Source organism: Leguminivora glycinivorella, chromosome 8 (assembly GCF_023078275.1).
Source record: "Leguminivora glycinivorella isolate SPB_JAAS2020 chromosome 8, LegGlyc_1.1, whole genome shotgun sequence".
NCBI classification, from domain to species: Eukaryota; Metazoa; Arthropoda; class Insecta; order Lepidoptera; family Tortricidae; genus Leguminivora; species Leguminivora glycinivorella.
In genome coordinates, this window is record NC_062978.1 from 10,213,318 (window position 1) to 10,236,183 (window position 22,866).

Below are 22,866 nucleotides of genomic sequence, written 5' to 3' on the forward strand. Positions count from 1 at the left end.
ATAGCACTACAGTAAAGATAAAAATAAAAATGTATTTACTAAATATGTATGTAAATAAAGTATAACTTTCTTCTGAATAACTTGTAAACTTCAGTATTATTTCTCGCAACTGCTTTCAATATGTTCGTGTACTTATTGACGATCAGTTTGTAAAAGCGAACTCAAAACGATTGCATATTTTTAAAACTTAGAAGGCCCAGTTTGTCCTCTATCCGGATAGTTTGATGACAGTCGGTTTCGTAACACCAAAGACATATGTAACTCCGTATAGACAGATAAATTCTAAGAAAAAAACGTACCTCAAAACCATACAGAAAAAGGAACGGTGACCTAGATGACACCTTTGGTCACGCTCAGCTAGATGGCGCTAATGTTAATATTTGACATTTTAACACATATCAAGCTAAGAATATGGGCCAAATTGTCAAAACTGAGGTTCAAAAGTTTTAAGCCTGTGTCGAGAGATGGCAATTTATGCACTGTGATTACACATTTTACTTTGACAGTAACTCACTATAATACTCGATCCTCGTTGGTAAAACTAAATAGATGTACATTAACGTTTAGTTATTTTTATAAACGGACTAATTCATGAATATTTGTCTATTGATCTTGATAGCGTTCAACGAGGCAAAAACCGCTCTAACCATGCGAGTTCACTAATGACCTGACCTACTGTAGTTTTTGCGTGTGCGTTCAGCACCGTCCATTGAAAATATGCAAAACTAGGACGTAAGAGAAAAACTTCCCGTGCTTTTATACGTTAACTTGGTTTGAAAAAAGTTTATCGGTTTCACGGATATGAGCTTCAAGCTTTTTTTAATGCACTTTTTGCTGCAGCCAGTGCGCTGCTCGAGGCATATTTGCAAATTTCAAAAAATTGTGCATGCATATTTAACTTTGCAATAAAAAGATTCCTTGATAGTTGATGTTTAAAGTAGCCAGCGCGAGTTTAATGTGTACTCATTGGAGATTGTGTTCATATTTTGCCATAAAAGTACGTAATAAATGAGCAGTTTTATATTTTTAGAGTTCTGTATGAAATGGGTTATGTTTCTCTGAAAATAAACTATGGCTATCTTCTTTTGCGGTTTCGGTTAGACTTTGGTCCCATGTTGGTAAAACTTTAATTCAAGTTTTATTCAAACATTAATATTATAAATATAGGTACGCAATTAATCGACAATGTGCAAACTCTTTTTGTTGCGTTAATATTTTATACTGGAAACATACAGTCCTTGAACAGAAAAATTTGGTCCCTCCTAACAGGGGAGAACAGGGTGCGTAGCTGAATGGCACAAACGCTCACGAAACGAAACGCTCGCAGATATCTATCTCTATCGCTCTTGCGTATTGACGCGACAGAGCTAGACTACCTTTCGCGGCATTTCGTTTTCGTTTCGCGTCGTAGAAATGCCATTCGGCTGCGGGGCCAGTACCCTTTCCGAATGGTAGATGTGAAAAAGTCATCGTTGGGATTTGCCATAGCAACTATCACTCGACACAAGAGTTAAAAGCAAGTACCTGTAAACAGCAACAACTAACATCAGGTAGGTATGCGAGTAACGAGTAACAGCTCACTACCGCTCTCAATACGCTTCGAAATTAAATTCAAACGGCAAATGAGTGAGCATCGGCTTTGTTTACCCCACCCAATTTACGAGGATGCAATTCATAAAGCGAATCTCGACTCGACAGACGACGTAAGTACGTTATTGGCGGGTATTTAGCGGGTCTGCGGTCCGGACTGCCGACAGATGATAACGTGTATTGGGTTTGAATTGAAATTCTACATAACAGGGTAGCGTTCAATTCAGGATGTAGGATATTTTGTTCAGACGCGTAAAAAACTTACAGTAAAATAACCAATCGGTATTACCAGATACAATCTAATACAGAGAATCTCTTAACTGTGGTTACACTGAGAGAGAAAAACAACCAGTTTTCATGTTCGTTCAACAAGTTTTTTTAATATTTCCTATGTGCTCTTTGGTTCAAACAACGTTAGATTTAGTCAAGTGTAACTTAGTACCTTCTACAAGTTACTCGTCATTTGAATCAACAAGTCGACTTTATAAAAGCAAGCACTTTATATTGTTTTAAGCATATGTTTGACTAATTCAATCAAATATCTTTTAACAAGTCTGACCTTGTTGTTCGAACAAATTCGACTTGTACCTGTCATCAATATTGTGATTTTTTCAGTTTACTAAAAATACTTTTGTTTCAAACGGATAATTTTCAAAAAATGGTGGTGAAAATTAAGACTAACGAAACACCTCTTAATTAATGATGACACTAGTCAATTCCATGTCTGGTTTGATTTATCGGCCGTATAATGCTTACACACTGGTTAGTAGTTAAGTGACTGATAAAAGCTGTAATATTTTCTGTCATATGCTTAATTTTTGTGATAGCTGAATCATGTATTCCTAATCATCTTTTCAAAATGGTTTACTTGTAGGAAGGGCAAGGAAATAGGATAATTTTTGTAATGCTTACCTGTTGGTATTACAGACTGATATATTTAAATCGTGTCATTCACCACCATTTAGGATTTCTCAAATCTAACCTTTGGCGTTATAAACTAGACCAAGAGTATACACCGTGTTTCACTTAACACTAAAAACCTGAAAACCGTTTGTTCAGAATCGAGAGTAGAATCGATTGAGCTATATCTTGATGGGGGTAATATTTTGTGTTTTAATTTGTATGTCTTTCCCATCACGGAACAATGGTATTCCGGACCTTTGGGAGGCGTGCGCGGGGCCGAAGCCAACACGTAGAGGCCCTTTCGCCACTTTAATGAAATGTAAGGGGTACACCGAGCGGATGTTGCCCTTGCCCGTATCATGGGACACACGCAGAGGCAACACCCGCCAGGGTGTAAGGACTATTTGAGAGTTAATGGATTCTAAAATGAACTGGTCTATTTTGATGAAGGTGATGGACTAAATACTGGGCTATGGATAAAAATGTGTTGTGATTGTTTTAATTTGTATTATTAGTTATTGTTTACGTGTCCATTCTACAAATTCGTAATACAACATTGTGCATATCATATTGCTAGAGGTTTTATACCTTTTTCAGTATTTAGGGGTATTAATACTGGCTGGTTACTTGGACGATTATTTTTTCCGCTACGAGTTTGACGTTGTGCGTCACTTTAATTTTAAAGTTTATCATAAGTCACAACAAATTGAACTCTTACCTAATTGCAACCTTGTCATTTTGGATGTTAGGTTTAAATTTGCTTACTGCGTCACCTGGCCAATTTGAAGTTTACTGTGACACAGTTTAACGTGCTTTACAGTGACATAGCTGTCTATTGGTAAACCTTATGTCGTTGCAGTAACGTACACAATTAATCAGTTTTAAGGTTTACGATGGTAGCTAGCATTTATTTTATTGAGTGTAGAGTTAAAAGTCGAGTAGAGCTGCACAGAAAATTAAATATTCAATTTAAAAAAATAATAATCATCAAAATAAAAAATGAATATTCTAGATACGTTTAAAAAAATAAAAATCAGTTGGGGTGTCTGAGGTTTTGAGTGATACCGGAAACACGGTGTATATTAATTTGGCTGAACAAAGAGGTCGATGCGGTAATTGTAGAATTCATTGTCCACTAACACTACCATTATAGTGAAAAACTGTATGTTTACGTGAAAGTAATTTTAATAATATTTTTTCAAATGAAATAGCACATTAAAAAAAATGTTACGAAAAAGACGCACCGACACGATAAGCCATATCACGCAACCGTTCTGATACCACAGGTATGCGACTGGTGTTAAAAAATGGGCGAGACTTGTCTTATTTAAAAATATTTTAAGCGGGTTACTCACGTATTAAGTCGATATAACGCTCCACATGTTTCGAATTCGAACCATTTCCGAGGATCTTTTCAAATTGTTTGTCATAATTAATTGTCTATCGCCTAGCAATTACATACTGGGTAGAAAAAGATTGGTGGTCAAAACATATTTTTATTCAAGAGATACAGATCAATCAAAGGCCAGTGTTATTAGTTCAAATTATTTTATTAAAATAGGTATACAAAGACTATTACAAAAATTAAAATTCATCTCAAGATAACGTGTTTGCACATCTATTTCAGAGTGATCTTTAAGCGTAAAAATAACTTATTGTTTTATACCAGCGTGCGTAGTCAAAATGCCAATCGTTCGTTCCGTAGTGAAGGATACTCTTCCTCATTACGATTTAGAAATTGGAATTTCATTCGCTACGGAGAATGGATTGCCACCTTGGCTAAGCTTTGACGTAAATGGTTTGAAATCATGTACTAGACACCTTGCTATAAATTACAATTCTATTAAATCCTATACCTCACACATATTAAGGTTAGGTCATGTTTTGATAAAAAAATTAAGACCTATGAGTTCTGCGGGCGCAGCACACTAGTTCTATAAACTTTATCGCATGGGTGCGTCCCTATCGCACTTACAAATATTTAGTGCGAAAAGGACGTCCTGACGTTTATCACTCGACCGTGCTTGCCTGCCTGTTTAAATAGGTCTATTAGATGTTATAATACAATAAAATGCTATATAAGATGCATATACAAGGAGCTCTCTTTCTACTCTTACAAACATCTATTTTTAACAGTCTGGGGTTCTGAATAGGCAGTGGGCGATGAAAGTAGTAGGAGGTACAGTCGACCAATTGGAACCTACAACCATGTCAAAATAACAAGCAATAAGAAATTACTTACGATCTGATTTATAACGTCACTATGACATAGTTCTACAGTGGCCTGAGTGTGTGGCCTGGCCCTGTAGCCGAATGGAATTTCTACGACGCGAAACGAAAACGAAACGCCGCGAAAGGTATTCTGACTCGCGCTAATACGCAAGAGCGATAGAGATAGATTTCTACGTGCGTTTATTTCCTTGAGTGTTTCGTGAGCGTTTGTGCATTCGGCTACGCACGCTAGTTTCAATTGGTTGACTATACTCATAATATATGTACAGTATAACACATTTAGCACATAATACAGACATAACAAAAGTGACCAGTTACACATTGTAATTTAGTTGAAATCAGAACAGAACGTGTGTCTTCCAACATACATGTTGTGAAGTATAAGAATGATGCTGTCTAGTGTATAGTGAGTATGTATAAGGTTGCTTTTAAATTAATGTTTTGAACTTCATTTTATGAAGTTACAAAACTACTTCCCCATTTATTTTAAGTACTTAAATCAAAATTGATAAAATGATTAACAGTTCTAAAAACGTGATATTTCCTTACAGTCCTGCACATGAAAATAAATTCAAATTTATGATTCTGCATTTCAGATATTGCTTCCAATTTTCAGTTTTTTTAATTAATAAAAATAATTTTAAAGTTACACGTATTTATTTCTTAAAATGGATAAAGCCCTGTAAAAATTTGATGCAATTCATAAGATAGGAACTAGAGAATGTATGATTCAATATACTTCATCGCGGCGAAATAATTTCTTGTTAGATTTTGCACTAATCTGGTTCTAATACACAAAAGCAAGGTATCGTAGTTTTACTTCGTATTAAATAAACCAATGGGCTACATTTTAGCTAAAACCTGACCAGAAATAAATAAATACGCACCAAGTTGCGGAATTTTAGAACTATTTTCTTCATACTAAACTGAACTATCACCGCTTAGATGGAAATAACAGCGCCCTCATGAAAATAGGTAGTCATATAGGTATTTCTGGTCAGGCTCAACGGATCTTGATTAATGAATGGTTGAGCATCCACATATTTCAATAAGAATACAGATACTTACCCCCTTATTCATAAAAGTTCACTAAAGTTATCAAGCCGATAAAGTTCCTCTGCCCCTTTCCGACGTATTGGTGTGATAGAACGGGACAAACACACTTTATCGGCTTGATAACTTTAGTGAACGTTAAATAAGGGGGTTAGTGTTTTAAAGACACCCATTTGTTATCTGACTATACCAATACGTAGCCCATTGGCTTTTTAATGTATTGTACTTAATAATCTTTTACACTTGTGGAGAAACAGTAACAGAGAAGAACATACAGGTATAAAGTCATAGTTCTCATAATAGGCAATATTTTTTATTTATACGTATTTATTTACAAAATGAATACAAAAGGACGTCTTCACAATCTATAAGATGTGCTATGTGTAGGTAATTTGTGCATTTTAATAGTTAAAATTAATATTCAGTAGAACTAGGCTTTATTATATTCAAGAGCCATCACCTTAGTGTGAACACGTCCTAATATATAACATGTTTAACAAGTATTTCAACTAAGTAATACAAATGATATGCAGATATACAAGTTGTGCTAAGTTCAGTTCGCAACAAAGGTGAATACTGAATACCATCGCTTGGGGTTATTTCAGTCAGAAAATAATATAGTATGAATTACTCAAATAAAAAATAAGAGTAATAGGTACATACTTATTAATATGTATTTCAAGGAAATGTATATGAAATGATCCTGATATATGTGATATTTTTCTTCTGCTTCTTCTCAACATATTCGTGTCCACTGCTAACATATGCCTCTTTCATGGATTTCCATTCCGTTCTATATGCGGCGGTTCTGTGCAGGGTCGGCCCTGCCGTCTTTCTGATGTCGTCCGAACATCAGGCTCGCGGTTTCAGGCGAGGTCTCCACCGATTCGAGGATATATTTGTTACTACATCTTAATTAGCTCAGAGTGAACTAAATTTTTTCACCTTTGTTGCAAAATGTACTCTTATAAAATGGTTATACATATGTAATAATAATGAATATCACATAATTTACGTAGATTATCATCTTTACTTTTGTAAAAAGTTTTATTTGAATTATATTTCACAACTCCAATGTTTCTTAATAAGGTAATTTTAATTTTATAGTACAAAAAATTTATGGCACAAGTTTTACAACTAAAATAAGTATTAAAATAAACTCATCAGTTAAGTTTTTAGAAATGTAATAAAGACATTCGTGAAAGAAAACCTATAAGTGTAACTATAACCGGACTCATTAGTATATTTTCTACAATATATCAACATTACTTCAAGTTATTGCCAAGCGATAGTTTTGTATTCTGGTTCTAAGTTTATTAATGCTTAAACTAGTGATATCGTGGATACAAATTCGTTTATTGATATACAGACGGACATATCAATTGAATTCTATCAATTCCGATAACATAATCACTATAAAAAGTCAATAGATCGATTAAAATCGGCCCAGTCATCTTAAGCCTAAAAAAATGCAAAATGATACACAACGCTGAGGCTGGAAAATCGTACGAAAAATCATCATGGTGTGTATAAGTCAGTAATTGTAAAATTCCTTAAAAATGGCAGAAAATTTTGTGTTATTTAAAATTTTGTCTGCCTCTCTAATTTGGAAACACCAGAACGCATAAAACATATTTAATTACTTTATGTTTACCTAGATGTAAACTGGGAATGGTGACCAAATGGAATTTTTGTAATTTTTAACTTCAAACACCGTTATGAAGTTGTATACGAGTCTCTCATCCCGGAATCCGGGAAGCTTTCATTTAGCTATAGGTATAAAATAGAATGCCAACAGCTGAAATCTTCTGATGTGCCGACGGAAAGTTTCCAAAATTCTGAAATTTTAATGTAGGAAAAATTCGGAAACTTTCCATACTTTGTATGGACAATTGTATAGATGGCTCGGAAACTTTCCATTTCATAAATTTAAATTCTCTTTATTTTTCGTGAAAATTTCGTGAATGTTTCAAGAAATTTAAGACTTTTGGAAAGTTTCCGCAACTTGCACATCACTAGCAAAATCTGTCACTATCTTTAAAATTCCGTATCTTAATACTGAATAAGTTCTGAGATTCGAGTTGTACTTAGACCAAAGTATGTGGTACTTATAGTGAAAAGGGTTGGTTCTCAACTGATGTATGGCCTCACGTTTTCATCATCGAGGTACATTCGATCTATCGTGCTAACTAAACACACATAATATTAATATTTATATACATTATTTACAATTGGATTTATTATTTACAAACGACTAGGTGTAGTTTAATAATTTAAAATAACTACTTTAAATTAATATAAACTCTCGAAAAAACGCAGCTATGTACATAATATACTGCGTTGTAAAATTAGGCAGTCAAAATATTTAGTAGGCCAATCTCGATAGTATACTTTCAAAAGTTCTTAACACTATATTCGCCTTAAAACATTCACGACACAAGTCATTTTACCGAAAGACGTAATTATAAAACAAATTTCAAAATGCTTTCTAAATTGTCAATAATCTGTACACCATCAGGAAGAATACGATCTCTCTTAGTGGCATCACTAGACTTATTTATTAAAGGTCGGTCTACACGTCCGTTTGGCACAAGTCGCCGAAAACCGGCAGGGCGTGATACTACCGGGTCACGGAGTCCGCCCGTGGATGCGGAGGCAGTGGAGGGTGCGCCGGCGCAAGCGAACTCTGTGAGACGCCGTTCGTCGAGGCTTGGCCGTGTCGGAACGATGTCAGACGCGCCAGCGTCCTGGTACTGTCATTGTCAAAATTAGGCCTCTCATACTGATGCTGTGGTCTTTGTCTCTGAGACTGCATTGCTTGTAGCTCATCATAACCACCATCTTCAGGATATGATTCGTCATCTGACTCATCTCCCCCAAATGCTCTATAAGTAGTTTCAGTTTCAGAATTTTTCCTAGAGCTAACATATGTACGGCCGATGAGTGATTGCGTAACTTCAGACATTTGGTTTTTATCTACTTTTCTCTCATCTAAACTCTGATTGTATCTTAGTTGGGCTTTCTGCGTTTTATCCATTGATGGTAAATCATAGAATTTCAATACGTTGGGGTGACCTTGGAAGTATTTTTCGCTATACACATTTCTATTATAATAACCTCCATTACTAGCTGGATAAAGTTCTTCATCTGGAGCATACCGGTTGTCGAAGTTGTCAATATTTTTGCCACCCGGTGGAAACCAACCCTGCACAAAAAGAAAAACATTCAACAATCATGATCACTGAGGTAACTGTATTAAACGACCTTTTATTAATTTAATTAGATTCAACGAAACCGTATAAACAGTTTAAAGATACTTAGACATATTCATTGATTAGGTTAAACATGTTTTATCAAATATCAAGTCAGTTTTAAGGCGAAGAGATTTTTGTGTTATTTAGAATGTCTTACCAGTGAACTGACACACTGCCTCGTATTGGCAACAAGAGTGACGGAAGCGTACGCCGCCGGAGAAGTGGCCGTCTTGCTCGTGTTCCATTCATTGCCCATTACTTTGGATGACGTCACTTCTGCATATTCAGGCAACTGCTGCGCTACTTTATCGTATTCAGAATTCATCTTTTGTTTGTTTTGGTTGGTCTGAGTACCCGTCATACATAATCCAGGCTGATTCTCCATCCAAAGCAGTGACTCCGTTTTTGTTACAGTGTTCTTATTGTAGCAACTGGTGAGCGGATGGGACAGGGAAACCGCGGCTTTTATGTTCATTTGCGTTACTAAGCTCGTTCCGTTTGAATCTAAAAGGAGACAAACAAAATTAGACTTCGTTTATATTCAATTATCCATATAACTTAATTACGTTTCCCCCGTAAATCGAAAGTAAATCATCTCCTTCATTGGAGGCTTCAAAAAATATAAGCCCGACACAATACCAACAAAGCGAGGTAAATTGGCTTAGAGGTAACTGGGTGAGTCAACAAACGAATCGCCTCGAGAAAACAAAATAGAAAACATTTACATTTACTGGGTCTTTATTTCTCGGATTTGTATCATTCCTTTGTACCCAGAACATGAATGCAAAGTGAAAGAGATCCAGTGCGCTCGCGAGAGGGCTCGTGCCACCTTTCAACTCGAAAGTAATCTAGCCCCTCCCTTCGCATGGCAAAGCCTCCATCAAACAAACGCGCGGCTCGACCCACCCTACGACACCCAAGGAATGTTTTTAATTTTGAAATTCTGATGCTGATTCCACTGAAAAAATGTAAGCGTTTTGAGTTAAGCTGAATAACTGTTTATTTTCCAGTTACCTTGTTGCCAGTCGGATATAATTATTTATTATTCGTTTTCGCGAATTAAATTGATGAGGCTCGTTGATAAGTACAGTGTAATATCACTTTGCTACTCACCGTATATATTCGGAAGAGCGGATGACTTTTTGGCGAAAATATTATGCTTTCTGATGTAAATGATTCCGCCAATCACAATTACTTTTAACAGAACGATCGCTCCAATCAAAACGTAAAACCATGTTTCCATTACAAAGTCGCCGGCTACGATAGACACTTCTCCATTTACGGGATATCTGGAATAAAAACGTCACGTCAAAGAACAATCAAGTTAAAACAAATACATTTAGAGACATTACGAGCGCTCTCCTGATTATTTACCTTGATAAAGGATCCAATCCAATAGAACGGGAATCGATATTCAAGTACACCTTTTGACTAAATGGGCCCATCCCCACGACGGTTTCAGCTGCAATTTGAACCGAATAACTGACTCCGGAAGTTAAGTTTGTCATTATGAGGCTCGTGGCCTGATGCACTGTCGTGTTTATGGCTACCATTGACTTGTTGGCGGGAAAGTCTAACCAATTTACCAAAACATTGTAACCCGTAATCAGTCCATTTTGTAAATGACGTTCTGGGGGTGACCATTTTAAATGAACCGTTGATGTATTGAAGATAAACATTTCAATATTTATTGGTGGGCCTTCTGGAACTGAAAAAATATAATCTTGTTAACAACGCCAATAAAAAAGATATTATATATTTGGTATTTAACTAATTATGATTTAATGCTTACCATCATCGAGCGTTTGAGCAATTCTGGAATTAGAGGGTTTTCCTTCGAACTTCTTATAAAACGGAATAAGGAAAAACTCGTATTTTGTATACTTCCTTAAAAACGTTATTTCGTAGCCAGATACATCGTTTGAATGTAAGATAGTCTTCATTTGATATTCTGTTGTAGCATTATCAAGAGGCCTGTAATATATAAATAATCCCTCCAGATAATAGAAGTTTAAGATTTCCCACATCAACTTAATAGTTTTCGAGTCAATAGGCGTTGCTTCAATTAGTTCTACGATGTTATCAGTCATGATGTTATTTCTAAATCCGGTATTATTCGAAAACGCTCCGTTTTCCCAAAGGGCATTGCCGCTTTCACCCACTACTACAGGATCGGAGACCGGGCTCGGCCCGGATAAGCCATGCGAGTTTTCCGCTCTCACTATAAACATATAGGTAACGCCAGGAACTAAAGATCTCGCTACATATTGCGTTTGTTGTATTTTCTTTGCCAACACTACCCAGCCTCGAGAATTCCTAGGTGTGTTATTTCCGGAAAGAGTTTCTCTCGAAAACACTTCCACTTGGTATCCGAGTATGGATGACGATCCAATTTTGTTATTTTGATTCCATGATATTGTGACAGTGTTTTCCGTTATGTTGTATATTTGCGGTTTAGTGGGCGCTCCGGGTAGAGACGACACATCTGCCGCCCGGAAGAAATGTATGTTTGGGTTTATTGGGCTATCTACTAGTAAAACACCACTCCATACATATTTTCCGTGATGCGAAGAGGCAACGCAAGTGTACATGCCGCTGTCGCTTTTATCTAAATCTCTTAATATTAGAGTTCCGTCATTAGACACATTCCTTCTATGGTTTTGTATTAGCGCTTCCCCTCCGAAATACCATGCTATGATTGGTTCAGGTGTGCCGACGGCTGTGCAGGGGAAAACTGCCATCGATTTTATAGGTAACGTTTGGTTAGAGGGCCCGTTTGTTATGATTGGAGGTGGGCGGTCATCGTCTGACGTAACCGTTAATTTTCCTCTGACAAACGAACTGCCCGCAAAATTCACCGCCGAACAAACTATTGTGATGCCGCTGTTGTTTTTGGTTGTTTCATTTACAGTCAATGTAGTGACGCCGTTAATAACCGGCGTGGCGTGGTATTTGCCCTTCGAGGTGCCGGGCAGTATTATTGTCCTATTTCCCTCTAAACTCCAGAACATTGTCGGTTCGGGGCGACCTGACGCCGTACAGGTAAATGTAGCAGGTGCGCTATTTTCTACTGTTACAGAGTTGGGATTAATTGATATTTTAGGTGGATCTGAAAACGAAGAGAAGTAATTAAGAACCAAAGTTCTAGTTATTTTTAATAATAAAACAACAAACACTACACAAAGTTTGAACGATTGCACAACTTTCAAACAAAAGTAACTAAAACTATCATCGGTCATTCTTAATAGAGTTTAATAATTAATAGTTTTTGCACTATAGCTTTTCTATGTACAATACTTCAAAACCAGTCTTCCGCTCAAAATAAAATACCACTCACCGTATACAGTCAAGTACCCTGTCGCGCTTACGGCGCCGACTGAGTTCTCTGCCTCGCAACTGTACTCTCCTTCGTCTTCTAAAACAACGTTATCGAGCCTAAGGCTCCTGTCGTCTAGCACTTTGACGCGGCCGAGTGGCATGTTGCCTCCTCCGGCCGTCCTCCGCCACAGCACGTCCGGGAGGGGGTCGCCACCCACTCGGCACTGGAACGTCACGCTGCCGCCGGTCTGCGCCACCACGTCCTCGGGGCCCGTTATTAAGTACGGCTTAACTGTGCAGTGAGAAACGTCTCTTGAATAACATGACAAAAGAGCTTAAATCACGACTTCTAATTACTAAGGATTCAAAGTACAAATAGGTATGGCTTTCACAGAGATTCGAGGATTGTTACTCACTGTGGATTCGTAGCGTAGCAACCGTCGATTCCCTTGTCCCCGCTGGATTCCGAGCTATACACTGATATCTCCCGGCGTCCGTTTGCCGCGCGTCTTGTATAACTAGACTGCCACCGTCGACTAAATGCATTCTGAAATACAAAGTACTCATTTCATATTTCATATTAAGATGAAGACTTACTGTGATCAATATTTGAATGGATTTCATTACTTAGACCGATTGCAATGAAACAAAGTCATTCAAATGTAGGGCGGAATAATTCAATGGGAAATTAACATTTAATAAGGGGTCCGGTGAGTCGGAACTATTCAGATTTTTGCTTGATTGCTTGTTGAGCTCTTCAAATATCCCCTCTTTTATAACTTTGATGTACCCTCCCTGCGACTGTTAATTATTTTTATGCTCCGCCATACGTAACGACGTGCGCCCTCAAGATGTAACCCAACGCCGTGACTTATAAAAATTCATAGACACCAAATTGGAATAAATTGGCAATAAAACTTTTAACGAAGATTCAATTTTATTAATAGTATTTTTTATTTACCCATATGTCGAATTTAGTGTTTACTTGTTTAGTGTGATAATAAAAAAACATTTATGACCGACCACGCCACTTTTTTGTATTATATTTATACCCAACAAAGACATGGAAATAATATAACAACCTTTAGCTTTTTCTCAGCTTTAAAAAAGTAGGTATTATTAACAATACAAACAAACGCAGTACAACTCTATGAAATCGACATCATACCTTCGCATTCGCAGGGTTCTTAGAACAAAAGTGTACGCAATTAAATTTATATGACGCCGAGTATCTCATATCAAACGAGTCTCTAATGCTCATACACAAGACTATCGCGTTGCTGCCAACCCACTCGTCCTGAGAGCTCTTGCCGACTACCCCTAAAATTCCCTCCTAATTATGTTTTATCTAGCGAATACTGAACCCATTCGAGCAAAACTTTACTCGCAGCTATCGTAAACTTCATTTTACTTTTAAGTTCACATCTTAGTCCAGCTAGTTTATTATTCTGTTCATTAAGTACAGTTTTACAAATTTACCTTAAACCAAACTCGGTACGCTAAGTAAAAAGTTCTTTCTTGTGGCGAGAAGTTAACTAAAGCGGTAATTACCTGGAATCGCCATCAAAATGCAGGACCTGGCCGTTTTTCTTCCAGTAAATAGTTGGATCAGGCGAACCTCGTGGCGGCGAACATTCCAATATTACAGTTTCGCCTTGCGCAGTTTGTGTTGACACTGGCTCTAATCTAAAGTCCTCACGTAGCACTGAAACATATGTTATAGTTTACTTAAATCAACACAAAAAATTAAGTAATCGAAATATTTGTAGATCGCTAAATAAATAAAATTACCTGCAACATGTAACGTTGCATTTCTACTCCTAGCTGTTCCATATGAATTCGTTGCTTCACACCAATAGACTCCTGCATCTGAGTGAGCTCTGCCGTGCGTCGCTCTTAAGAAGAACAGACCACCTGCAGGCAACAGACTACGGTGTGTGTCGGAGACTACCAGCACACCTCCCTTGTACCATTTTATGTTAGGCGGTGGCGAGCCTCCAGCGCGGCAGTTGAGAGTGGCCGGCTGGTGACGAGCCACCGTGACGTCCAAAGGCTGTTCGATGATGTAAGGTGCTTCTCCGCTGCTCCCATAGTCGTCACTCAGCCCGCCATTTACTGGATCTGTTGACAAAACGACCCCTTTTTATTATGTAATACTTCCGTGTAAACACTTATAGTTCAAGTACTTGACTCAGTTAGCGTGCCAGGATCCAACGACTAATGAAAGGCGACGCTTGGTCTCGCGCGGACCCACCCACTGCAATTTCCTACACACGAGCTTTATTTTAAATTTACCTAACAAAAGACCTTTCTAGGCAACGGTTTATTTTAATAATAGGTTGAGTATGTCATTTGCAGCTACTCTAAAGCGGGACACACAATAATAATGAGCTATAAAAACATGCCAGCCAAACCATGGCCTTCCCCTAAGGATGCTGGGTATCGAACCCTCTACTATTTTACTGTGTTTACAACGAAACGCGCAGATGTTAGTTTTTGACACTGGAGTTGATGTATGTCTATTGTTGTACTTCGGCATTATTATAGTGAACGTAAAAATCGATCAGCAAAAAAAATTTCGATACGGTGTCCGATTTTGGCAGAATGAACCTCTGGGAGCGGGCGGTGACTCGATTCTAGAGACAAGGCTATTTGGAAAACGAAATCAATGGGGATTATTCTTTTGTATAAAGTAATTGTGTTTATTTATTCACGTGTCCCAACATTATGGATGCGGTGCGATGCAAGGGCTAATCTATAATTGAATCTCTAATGGTGAATTCGATTTGCTATTCTTAAAATTTTGGGCTAAAACCCACATTTATTGGCTTTTATGGTTGTGTTGTCCCCCGATATTTTTTATAGGAGCCGTTACTTAATTATTATTTTTATTTTAGGGCACATCAAGTACATAATGTATAAGCATGTATATGTATAATGTAACACACGTAGTTCAAAGTTGGCTATACGCAATCGCTATACGCGAATTAATGAGGAAACAGATTGTATCTACTAAAAGCAAATGCCTTAAGGCCCGAAAGAACTGCGTGGAGTTGCGTGAAGTCACGTACGGGGGCAAGTGCAGTTCTCATACAAATATTCGAGGCGGCACAGGCTGCCGTTTATGCCGTCCGCTGAAAACGTGCTGCAGCTGCATCTCGAATGACCCCGTTTTTTATGTCCCTGAATTCTAGGCCACCTATTTTCAATACGGAATATTACTCTAACATTGTACGTGAATCTATGCAATGGGCAGGTTCCTTCATTATTGTAATTCGGTCGTATCTTAATGATAAGGTAGTTAATCCAGAAATAATGAAGAATACGCACTAGCATCCCATATCCTTCATTGTATATCATGACTCATCAGAGTAATTAAGGTAAAGTAATCCTTAAAGGTACTGCTGATCTTCCCCCTATTAAAATGAACTAGTTTAGTCTTACCTTTTCCCGCTCCCTTACTCCCTATAATACTCGTACTAGAGTTGAATAAGATATACCTACAAAAAAATACAGCAAATACATTCTATTGAAAAAAAATATGGCAAATCGGATGAATTGTATGCACGGTTTTATTATATTATCAGATACGTAGTATAAAAAGAATCCCTAATCAACAACAAAAAAAATGCATTCACATTCACAATGTAAATAATGAAACCAAATCAAAAAATGACCATCGCGCATGGCTGTGTAATAAATTAACTGTCAAACTCATAAAGAGACTTCTCCGTCCCGACAGGACAAAGTCGATAAATATATACGTATCAGACGAATAAAAATATGATTTCGCAGATTGCGAAGAGCATAAAATATAGTTTATGTCGATCTCAGTATGTTGGTTTATCGGGCATAAAACTATGAAGCTTTATGGCTTAGTTGTGTATGAGCCGTTTATATGAGACAGTTTTCTGGACTTGATATAACTACCTAGTTCTTCCTATAAACAAATTCGCCTAGACTATGAAAATAATGTTATTTAGCAGTAATTAGTTATTTTGAATGGAAAGTAAGATAATTAATGCATTTACTTGAAATCATAATAATAAATAAATAAATAAAATAGATAAATATTACAGGACATTCTTACACAGATTGACTGAGGCCCACGGTAAGCTCAATAAGGCTTGTGTTGTGGGTACTCAAACAAAGATATATATAATATATAAATACTTATATACATAGAAAACATCCATGACTCAGGAACAAGTATCTGTGCTCATCACACAAATAAATGTCCTTACCGGGATTTGAACCCGGGACCGCGCCGCAGCAGGCAGGGTCACTACCGACTGCGCCAAACCGGTCGTCGGTCGTAATGTCAAGCAATTATTAAAAAAAAAGTAATTATGATTTACATCAATTTTATTGTTAAAATTTTTAATTGTAGTACAATTTATCCAATGTATGATATGAAAAAAATAGTAAAGTAAAAATAAAACCAAGTAATAGCTATAGATTAATGAACCAAATCCAAGTGTTAGTTGACAACAGCGTCGCCCGCGGGCATAACTTTTCGATTCGCACGCGAGTAGTTACGCTCTATTGTTCAAAATGTTTATAAAAAAATCGTGAGGGTGCTGCGTCCCCCTGCTAATTTATACTGCTGGCACATGTTGACACGCGTCGCCAAGAAGAAATAAATAAAAAATGGGTTATAGACATGGGTTTCGCATTTAAAGTCGACGGCCACGCGTTCTAATGCTGCAACTCCGTTTGAACTCTGTCGTTGTATATTTTTTGTTGGTCTGAAATTGATAGCCCTCAGAAGTCCGTGAACCATAAACTTTTAGAGGAACATTTGATTGCTCTTAGTTCACACTAGCTGGGTTTAGTGTTGATATATACGTGAGTCCTTTGCTGTGGTAAAATCGTCAAATTCCGTATCTCTGTCGACATCGTTAAAATATCATAACGATGCACGTTTTGAACATTTCTTTGATCTATTTATGAACTATTTATTTACATGGCCTACTTTAGAAATAGATTACTCTAGTTTGTTGCATTGGCCTGTTTATAAAATTAATAAAATACAGACAACTTTTGATTTCTGCCTTTTATTTTAAGTAATTTCACGCCGCAAAAAAAGTACCGCCGTATATGATAAGATCATCACCTAGCGTTCAAGATTTATGTTACCCTAAGTAACTTGATAACCTTTTCAATCGCAAATATCTAATTCTAATCACATTGATTGACTCCCCCGAGAGGCAATCATGATTTTTCAAATTATGAGGCGAGCACGTGTTAAATTTGGGACCCCTTTGCAACGCGACGCCGATGACGTTATTACACGAATGCCAGCCAGTTGCGACATTCTTGTCTAATTGGGTGGAGCCCTCATTACAAAAAGAAAAATGTTTGTTGCCACTAAAGAAAATCGCCGACAAGAAACTGACAACATCAAGAACACACCTAGGAACAAACAGGCAATGAAATGTCACGGCTAATGAAATACCACTTATATTTTACGGTGCAAAAAATGAGAAGACTCAGTCGCACATGTGCTTGGTCTCGACGGATGGCAGGATTAGCTGTAATGTGAAATTCGTGAGCTACAATGTTTTTCTTGTAAGGCGTCCGCCTAATGTAGAAGGGACAAATTGTTGATGTAGTGTCATATTTCATAGGGCTAGCCCGGTCTACCTGCGTGAAACAGACTCTACTTTGAACGATTTGGATGTTGTAAAATCACCTTTAAAGTATAGCCATAAAATTGAAATAGAAGAACAGCGCTTTAACTTCCTTGGCATAGTTAGGAGTAACGACATTTCTGGTAAAAACTGAGGAAGCGTGCCAATGGCAGTTGTATCTTGATGTGTATTTGTTGTTGCAACTATGTTGCTCTCCATCTTTGGCAGGTGAAACAACATGTACAAATGAAACAGCTATATATTTGATTGAGTTAGGCGAACACAAACTCTGTGTAGTAATTTATGTAAATGTCGTCTAAGCTTCTGGTGTTGTTTATGTAAAATATGTATTATGTACTTATAATTATAGTGGTACTGATGTTTGTATGTTTTGTTTAATGGGTTCTAATATGTAATATCAATTACCAAAAGAGAAAAAAATACTTTTGTAGTTTAGACTATTAACATAAGCACTAAATACATACGTGTTGCAAAATTGTATGTTACATTTTCCTGATACGTGGAGTCGATATATCAACACAAGAAACCAGAGGGGACCATTCTTATTAATAAGACATATCGGCAAACAGGAAGACGGTCCGCTGAATAAATAAAAGGTATAGTTAGCAAACTGAAAGCTATCTGATCGTAGCTGCTTTGTGATCATCACAAAAAATGTTTTTGGCGATCGGCCCGCGCGATAAGTTTGCTTTGGCGCAGCTTCTGACATCTATGTTTAGGACTTAGGACCAACAAAGGATTAAGATTGAAATCGTTATACGCAATGATACGCAGTACATTTGTAAAATACATTATAACGGCATGCGAAGTTTTTAAAGCTGCTTTGGTTTTCATACTAAGTAGAAATCTAACACAATTTCTGTTTAAGTACAGTCGGCTATGGATACCTGCAGCACCAGACGTTGTAATGCGCTTCTTTTTTTCTTGAAAGTCGTATCAGTTAGGTGCAAATATATCGCAAAGTTGCAGGAGAAACACACAGTTAAAGACGCCAATCATCTAATTAGTCAATCAGGTACTCTGGTGTTATTTGGCAACATTTTCCGGAACAAATAGTCTTATTCACGTACTGTTATTATTATAAAAGTGAAACGACATGTTTTACCTCGAAAAGAGCCCTGTTTATGAACATCATAAAGGACTTTTATTAAGCGTCACACATGCGTAAATATCCATAAGTGTCACAGTTTTGTTTATCTGCTACGTTTTGAGAAATAAACCATTTTTCAAATCCCGATACAATGACGTGCACTATGGATTGCCGTTGTAGGCCTGGAGCGCGACGGTTTATTTTTATTATTCGTTTTTTCACCGCATTTTACGCAGCATCCATCACGCATTAGTCACAAAAGATAGGCGTCGTTTAACATTAGCTTAACTTCTTTACGCTTTGATAGCCGCCCGGGGCGCTGACTGTTTTTTATACCCATTGATACACAGACTAAAATAATTCAATCACGGCGACATCATTTACTGGGGGATGGAGTGTATCCAGACATGAGGTTTTAGTAGACTTTTTGGTGTTGATTGTGAAATGTGTTATTTGGGCAGATGCGGGATCGTTTATGCATGTGTGTTTTGTTATCCTAATGAAGTTTGTCATTTAGTTACGCTTTCCATTCTATCTGTCCCCGGAGGGACGTTATTTGGCGTTTAATTTGAGAAACATAGTTTTAGATGTTCGGTGTTTTATCTAGTGGGTAGATACCTAATTTATTATTAGGTGAATCAACTTTTTCTTGCCTGTTATTGCCATGGTTACGGTCCCCTGAGTCACGCTGGTTTTATGCAAAATTATGCTGCTTAAACTATGCAAACATTCATTTTTCTGGTGTTACCAAGTCCTTTCCTTAATTTGCCACCTACAAACATGAACTACATGCATGCTTGCATAATTTCTGTAGCATAATTTTGCATAAAACCAGCGTGACTCAGGGGACCGTAACCATGGCAATAACAGGCAAGAAAAAGTTGATTCACCCATTTAGTAGCATGGACATCTGTATATTTGCCAATGCTAAAAGCAAGGAAAGCATATTTTATCAATTTATGACTTATAATAAAAATTAGTCACAGATTCAAAATATTTTCTATATAAAATGTCAAAATTTTATAGCGTGCGTATTCCATACGGGCGAATATCTTAATAACGATTAGTATCGGACCTAAGGAGCCCAACTACATTTTTTAAATAGACGAGATTTTTTTTCATACTTCATAATTTAGCACGCAGTGTATTATATTACGTCCACATCAATTAGCGTACCTACCTAATTGTCATTACGACATGACGTTTATGCCATGTCAAATTAAGTTGGACTGCGTACATCGCTGCTCGGTCAAATAAAAAAAAAATACTCTTAATTAATAACACTCTTTAACCGTGGTTGTATCCGTGTGGTGACGGGTTAAGAATTTCACCACCCCCTTTCTTCCCGTGGGTGTCGTAGAAGGCGACTGTGGGATATGGGGTAAATTGTGGCGTAGGCGAGAGGCTGGCAACCTGTCACTGCAATGTCACAGTTTCGTTTTCTTTCAACCCCTTATTTGCCAAGAGTGGCACTGTAACTTTAGCAGTTTCATGTGCTCTGCCTACCCCTATATGGGAAACAGGCGTGATTGTATGATTGTATGTACTTTTTAACAAAACGATCCTATACGATTCGTATGATCGGATACTATATCTGGATACATTATTCGCCCGTGTGGAATCCACACGCGCTATAGAAACAATCATGGTTCTCTTTGTATTCACTAGTGAACCTTAACTACTATAATAAAATTACAAATGTACCTACACTACACTTTAAATCCTTACTAAACAATTCTACCCCATTAAACAATATGGGCACTTTGGAGTTCCTGGCTTAGCCGGTGGCACAAATCTAAGATGATACGGCGGGCACTAAATATCAAATAGGTGTAGGGGAATGTCCCCCAGAGGGTGCTCGCTATTAGCGCTGGTTGAACCCTGTCTCCGCTGCATATTTGTGACTTTAGTTGTAAATAACGATGATTCTATTTGGTTAGGATAAGTTACAAACGTGAAAATTTGCTAAGTAAGGCACAGGAGGACAATTTCGACTGGGGATCAATTTTAGCTCGATTTTTTTCCACTATAAATTGATTCCATTTGTGTCCACTGATACTGAACAGTGAACACGCGTGCCATATAATTATGACCAGTGGACACTCTATTTAATAATTCAAAAATTGTGAAACGTGAGAAAAAAACGATTAGTCGAAGTTGCGGCCTCCTCAATTGTTAGTTTCTGTGACTAGGTATTGCTAAATATTTTGTTTTACTTGGTTCAACTCGGTCAGTTGACCTATCATACTATAATTCAAGATAGTGTGAAACGTCTTCGTTTCATGAAATACAAATGGTTTTTTAACGTTATATTTCACACACATATCCGATCCATATCCTATTTAGGTCTAATTTGACGTAAATATACTAAAATTCGAATAAAAGATCTTACCTGAGTAAAAACAAAAGACGGCCAGCAGCGTCAGCACAGCCCGTGCGTCCATGTTGTCTACTGCCACGTCTTTAGACAGACGTGAGGTGCTCTTGGAGGGCTCGCTTCATTCTCTTCTACTTCGCTCATCTGAAAAAAAAAGAAAAAATCCTTAATCAGCATAAATATTTTTTTATTGCAATTATGAGAGAGCAGGGAGTCGATTTTTGAATGTCGACCATTCGATTTTGTGAATTTCGTTCAATAATATCTCCATTACTAGCGATTTAAATTCTATTACCAGAATCGAAAACGAGTGGTCATTAACACTAGATTTAAAATCAATAGCCGTCCTTTTTCAAAAATAGCATTCCGTCGTTTTCCACAGACTTTTGAACGTCGAATTCGTGCATTCGCAATTCAAAAATCGGTCCCTTGGTCTTAAATGTTGGTAAGTGATATCAAGTACCTAAATAGAAAATAATAGAGAAATAGGGCGTAACGAATATAATAAAATAATAATCATATTAACCCAACTTTAACCTGGGTATGACCAAATACAAATATTAAAAATAATGGTAAGTAAATCAGCACCTAACAAAATTCATTTGAATAATTATGTCTTATCTTATGAGTCTTATGACAGGAAACGGTAAAATGCCAGTACATAAAATAATCAACTAACTTGCTTTGATTTGATTAGAAAGGAAACAGAAAAAAAAGCTAATAAAAATAAATTTGGATTCAGATTTCTACTCAGTTACAAATTATTTATCATTCCAAATCCGTCACCAATAAACATGTTCAAACTAAGATTGCAGTGAAAAGACGAGTAGCGTAATCACTAAATCAGATTTGCGGCAAGACAAATTAATCAAATCTATTGGTTTATAGCCCTCTAATTTAACGTAGTTTCCGGTCCACATTGAATTTCATAAAGCCCACTTCCTTTATCTAATAATACATTGCGAAACTCGCAGACCCATCTTGGGCACGGAGTTTCTAAATTAACCTCTACCATTTGAATACGAAAGGGCTTCGGATATCTCGATATTAATGGATCCTTTCATTAGCTAAAAGCTAAAATTATTGACACAATGTTAGTTTTAAACAAATGTATTTACAAATCGAACACATTAGAGCACCTACTGAGCTTAAAGTCTATTCGACTATTAATTTTGCTGAAGGTGAAATTACCACCTAGTTTTTAATGCATTCAGCATTAAAAACTATATAGTAAACAATAGACAGTTTATTTTCTTAGGCAAAGAGATTAGTTATGTATAAAACTCAAAAGCTACCATTAATAGGAATTGTCGATAATAAACTTTGTTTTGACACGTAGATGTAAATGAGAAAAACAACCTCACCTTCACACTTTGTATAAAGCTCGAAAAGATA

At 36.9% G+C, this 22,866-nt stretch overlaps 1 protein-coding gene across 1 annotated transcript in view; it reads right to left on the reverse strand.

Annotated features, from left to right (window-relative positions):
• Window positions 1-4,024: 4,024 nt before the first annotated feature.
• LOC125228615 (roundabout homolog 1-like) overlaps window positions 4,025-22,866 on the reverse strand; it is a 66,332-nt gene continuing 47,490 nt past the window's right edge. The window contains exons 2-11 of the mRNA XM_048133259.1: window positions 21,487-21,615; window positions 14,142-14,471; window positions 13,902-14,055; window positions 12,767-12,897; window positions 12,370-12,642; window positions 10,825-12,141; window positions 10,407-10,740; window positions 10,146-10,321; window positions 9,190-9,536; window positions 4,025-8,983 (exon numbers count right to left, since the gene is read on the reverse strand). Coding sequence (XP_047989216.1) covers window positions 8,399-8,983; window positions 9,190-9,536; window positions 10,146-10,321; window positions 10,407-10,740; window positions 10,825-12,141; window positions 12,370-12,642; window positions 12,767-12,897; window positions 13,902-14,055; window positions 14,142-14,471; window positions 21,487-21,538 — 3,699 coding nt within the window. The 5' untranslated portion in view covers window positions 21,539-21,615 and the 3' untranslated portion in view covers window positions 4,025-8,398. The remainder of the gene's footprint in view (window positions 8,984-9,189; window positions 9,537-10,145; window positions 10,322-10,406; window positions 10,741-10,824; window positions 12,142-12,369; window positions 12,643-12,766; window positions 12,898-13,901; window positions 14,056-14,141; window positions 14,472-21,486; window positions 21,616-22,866) is intronic.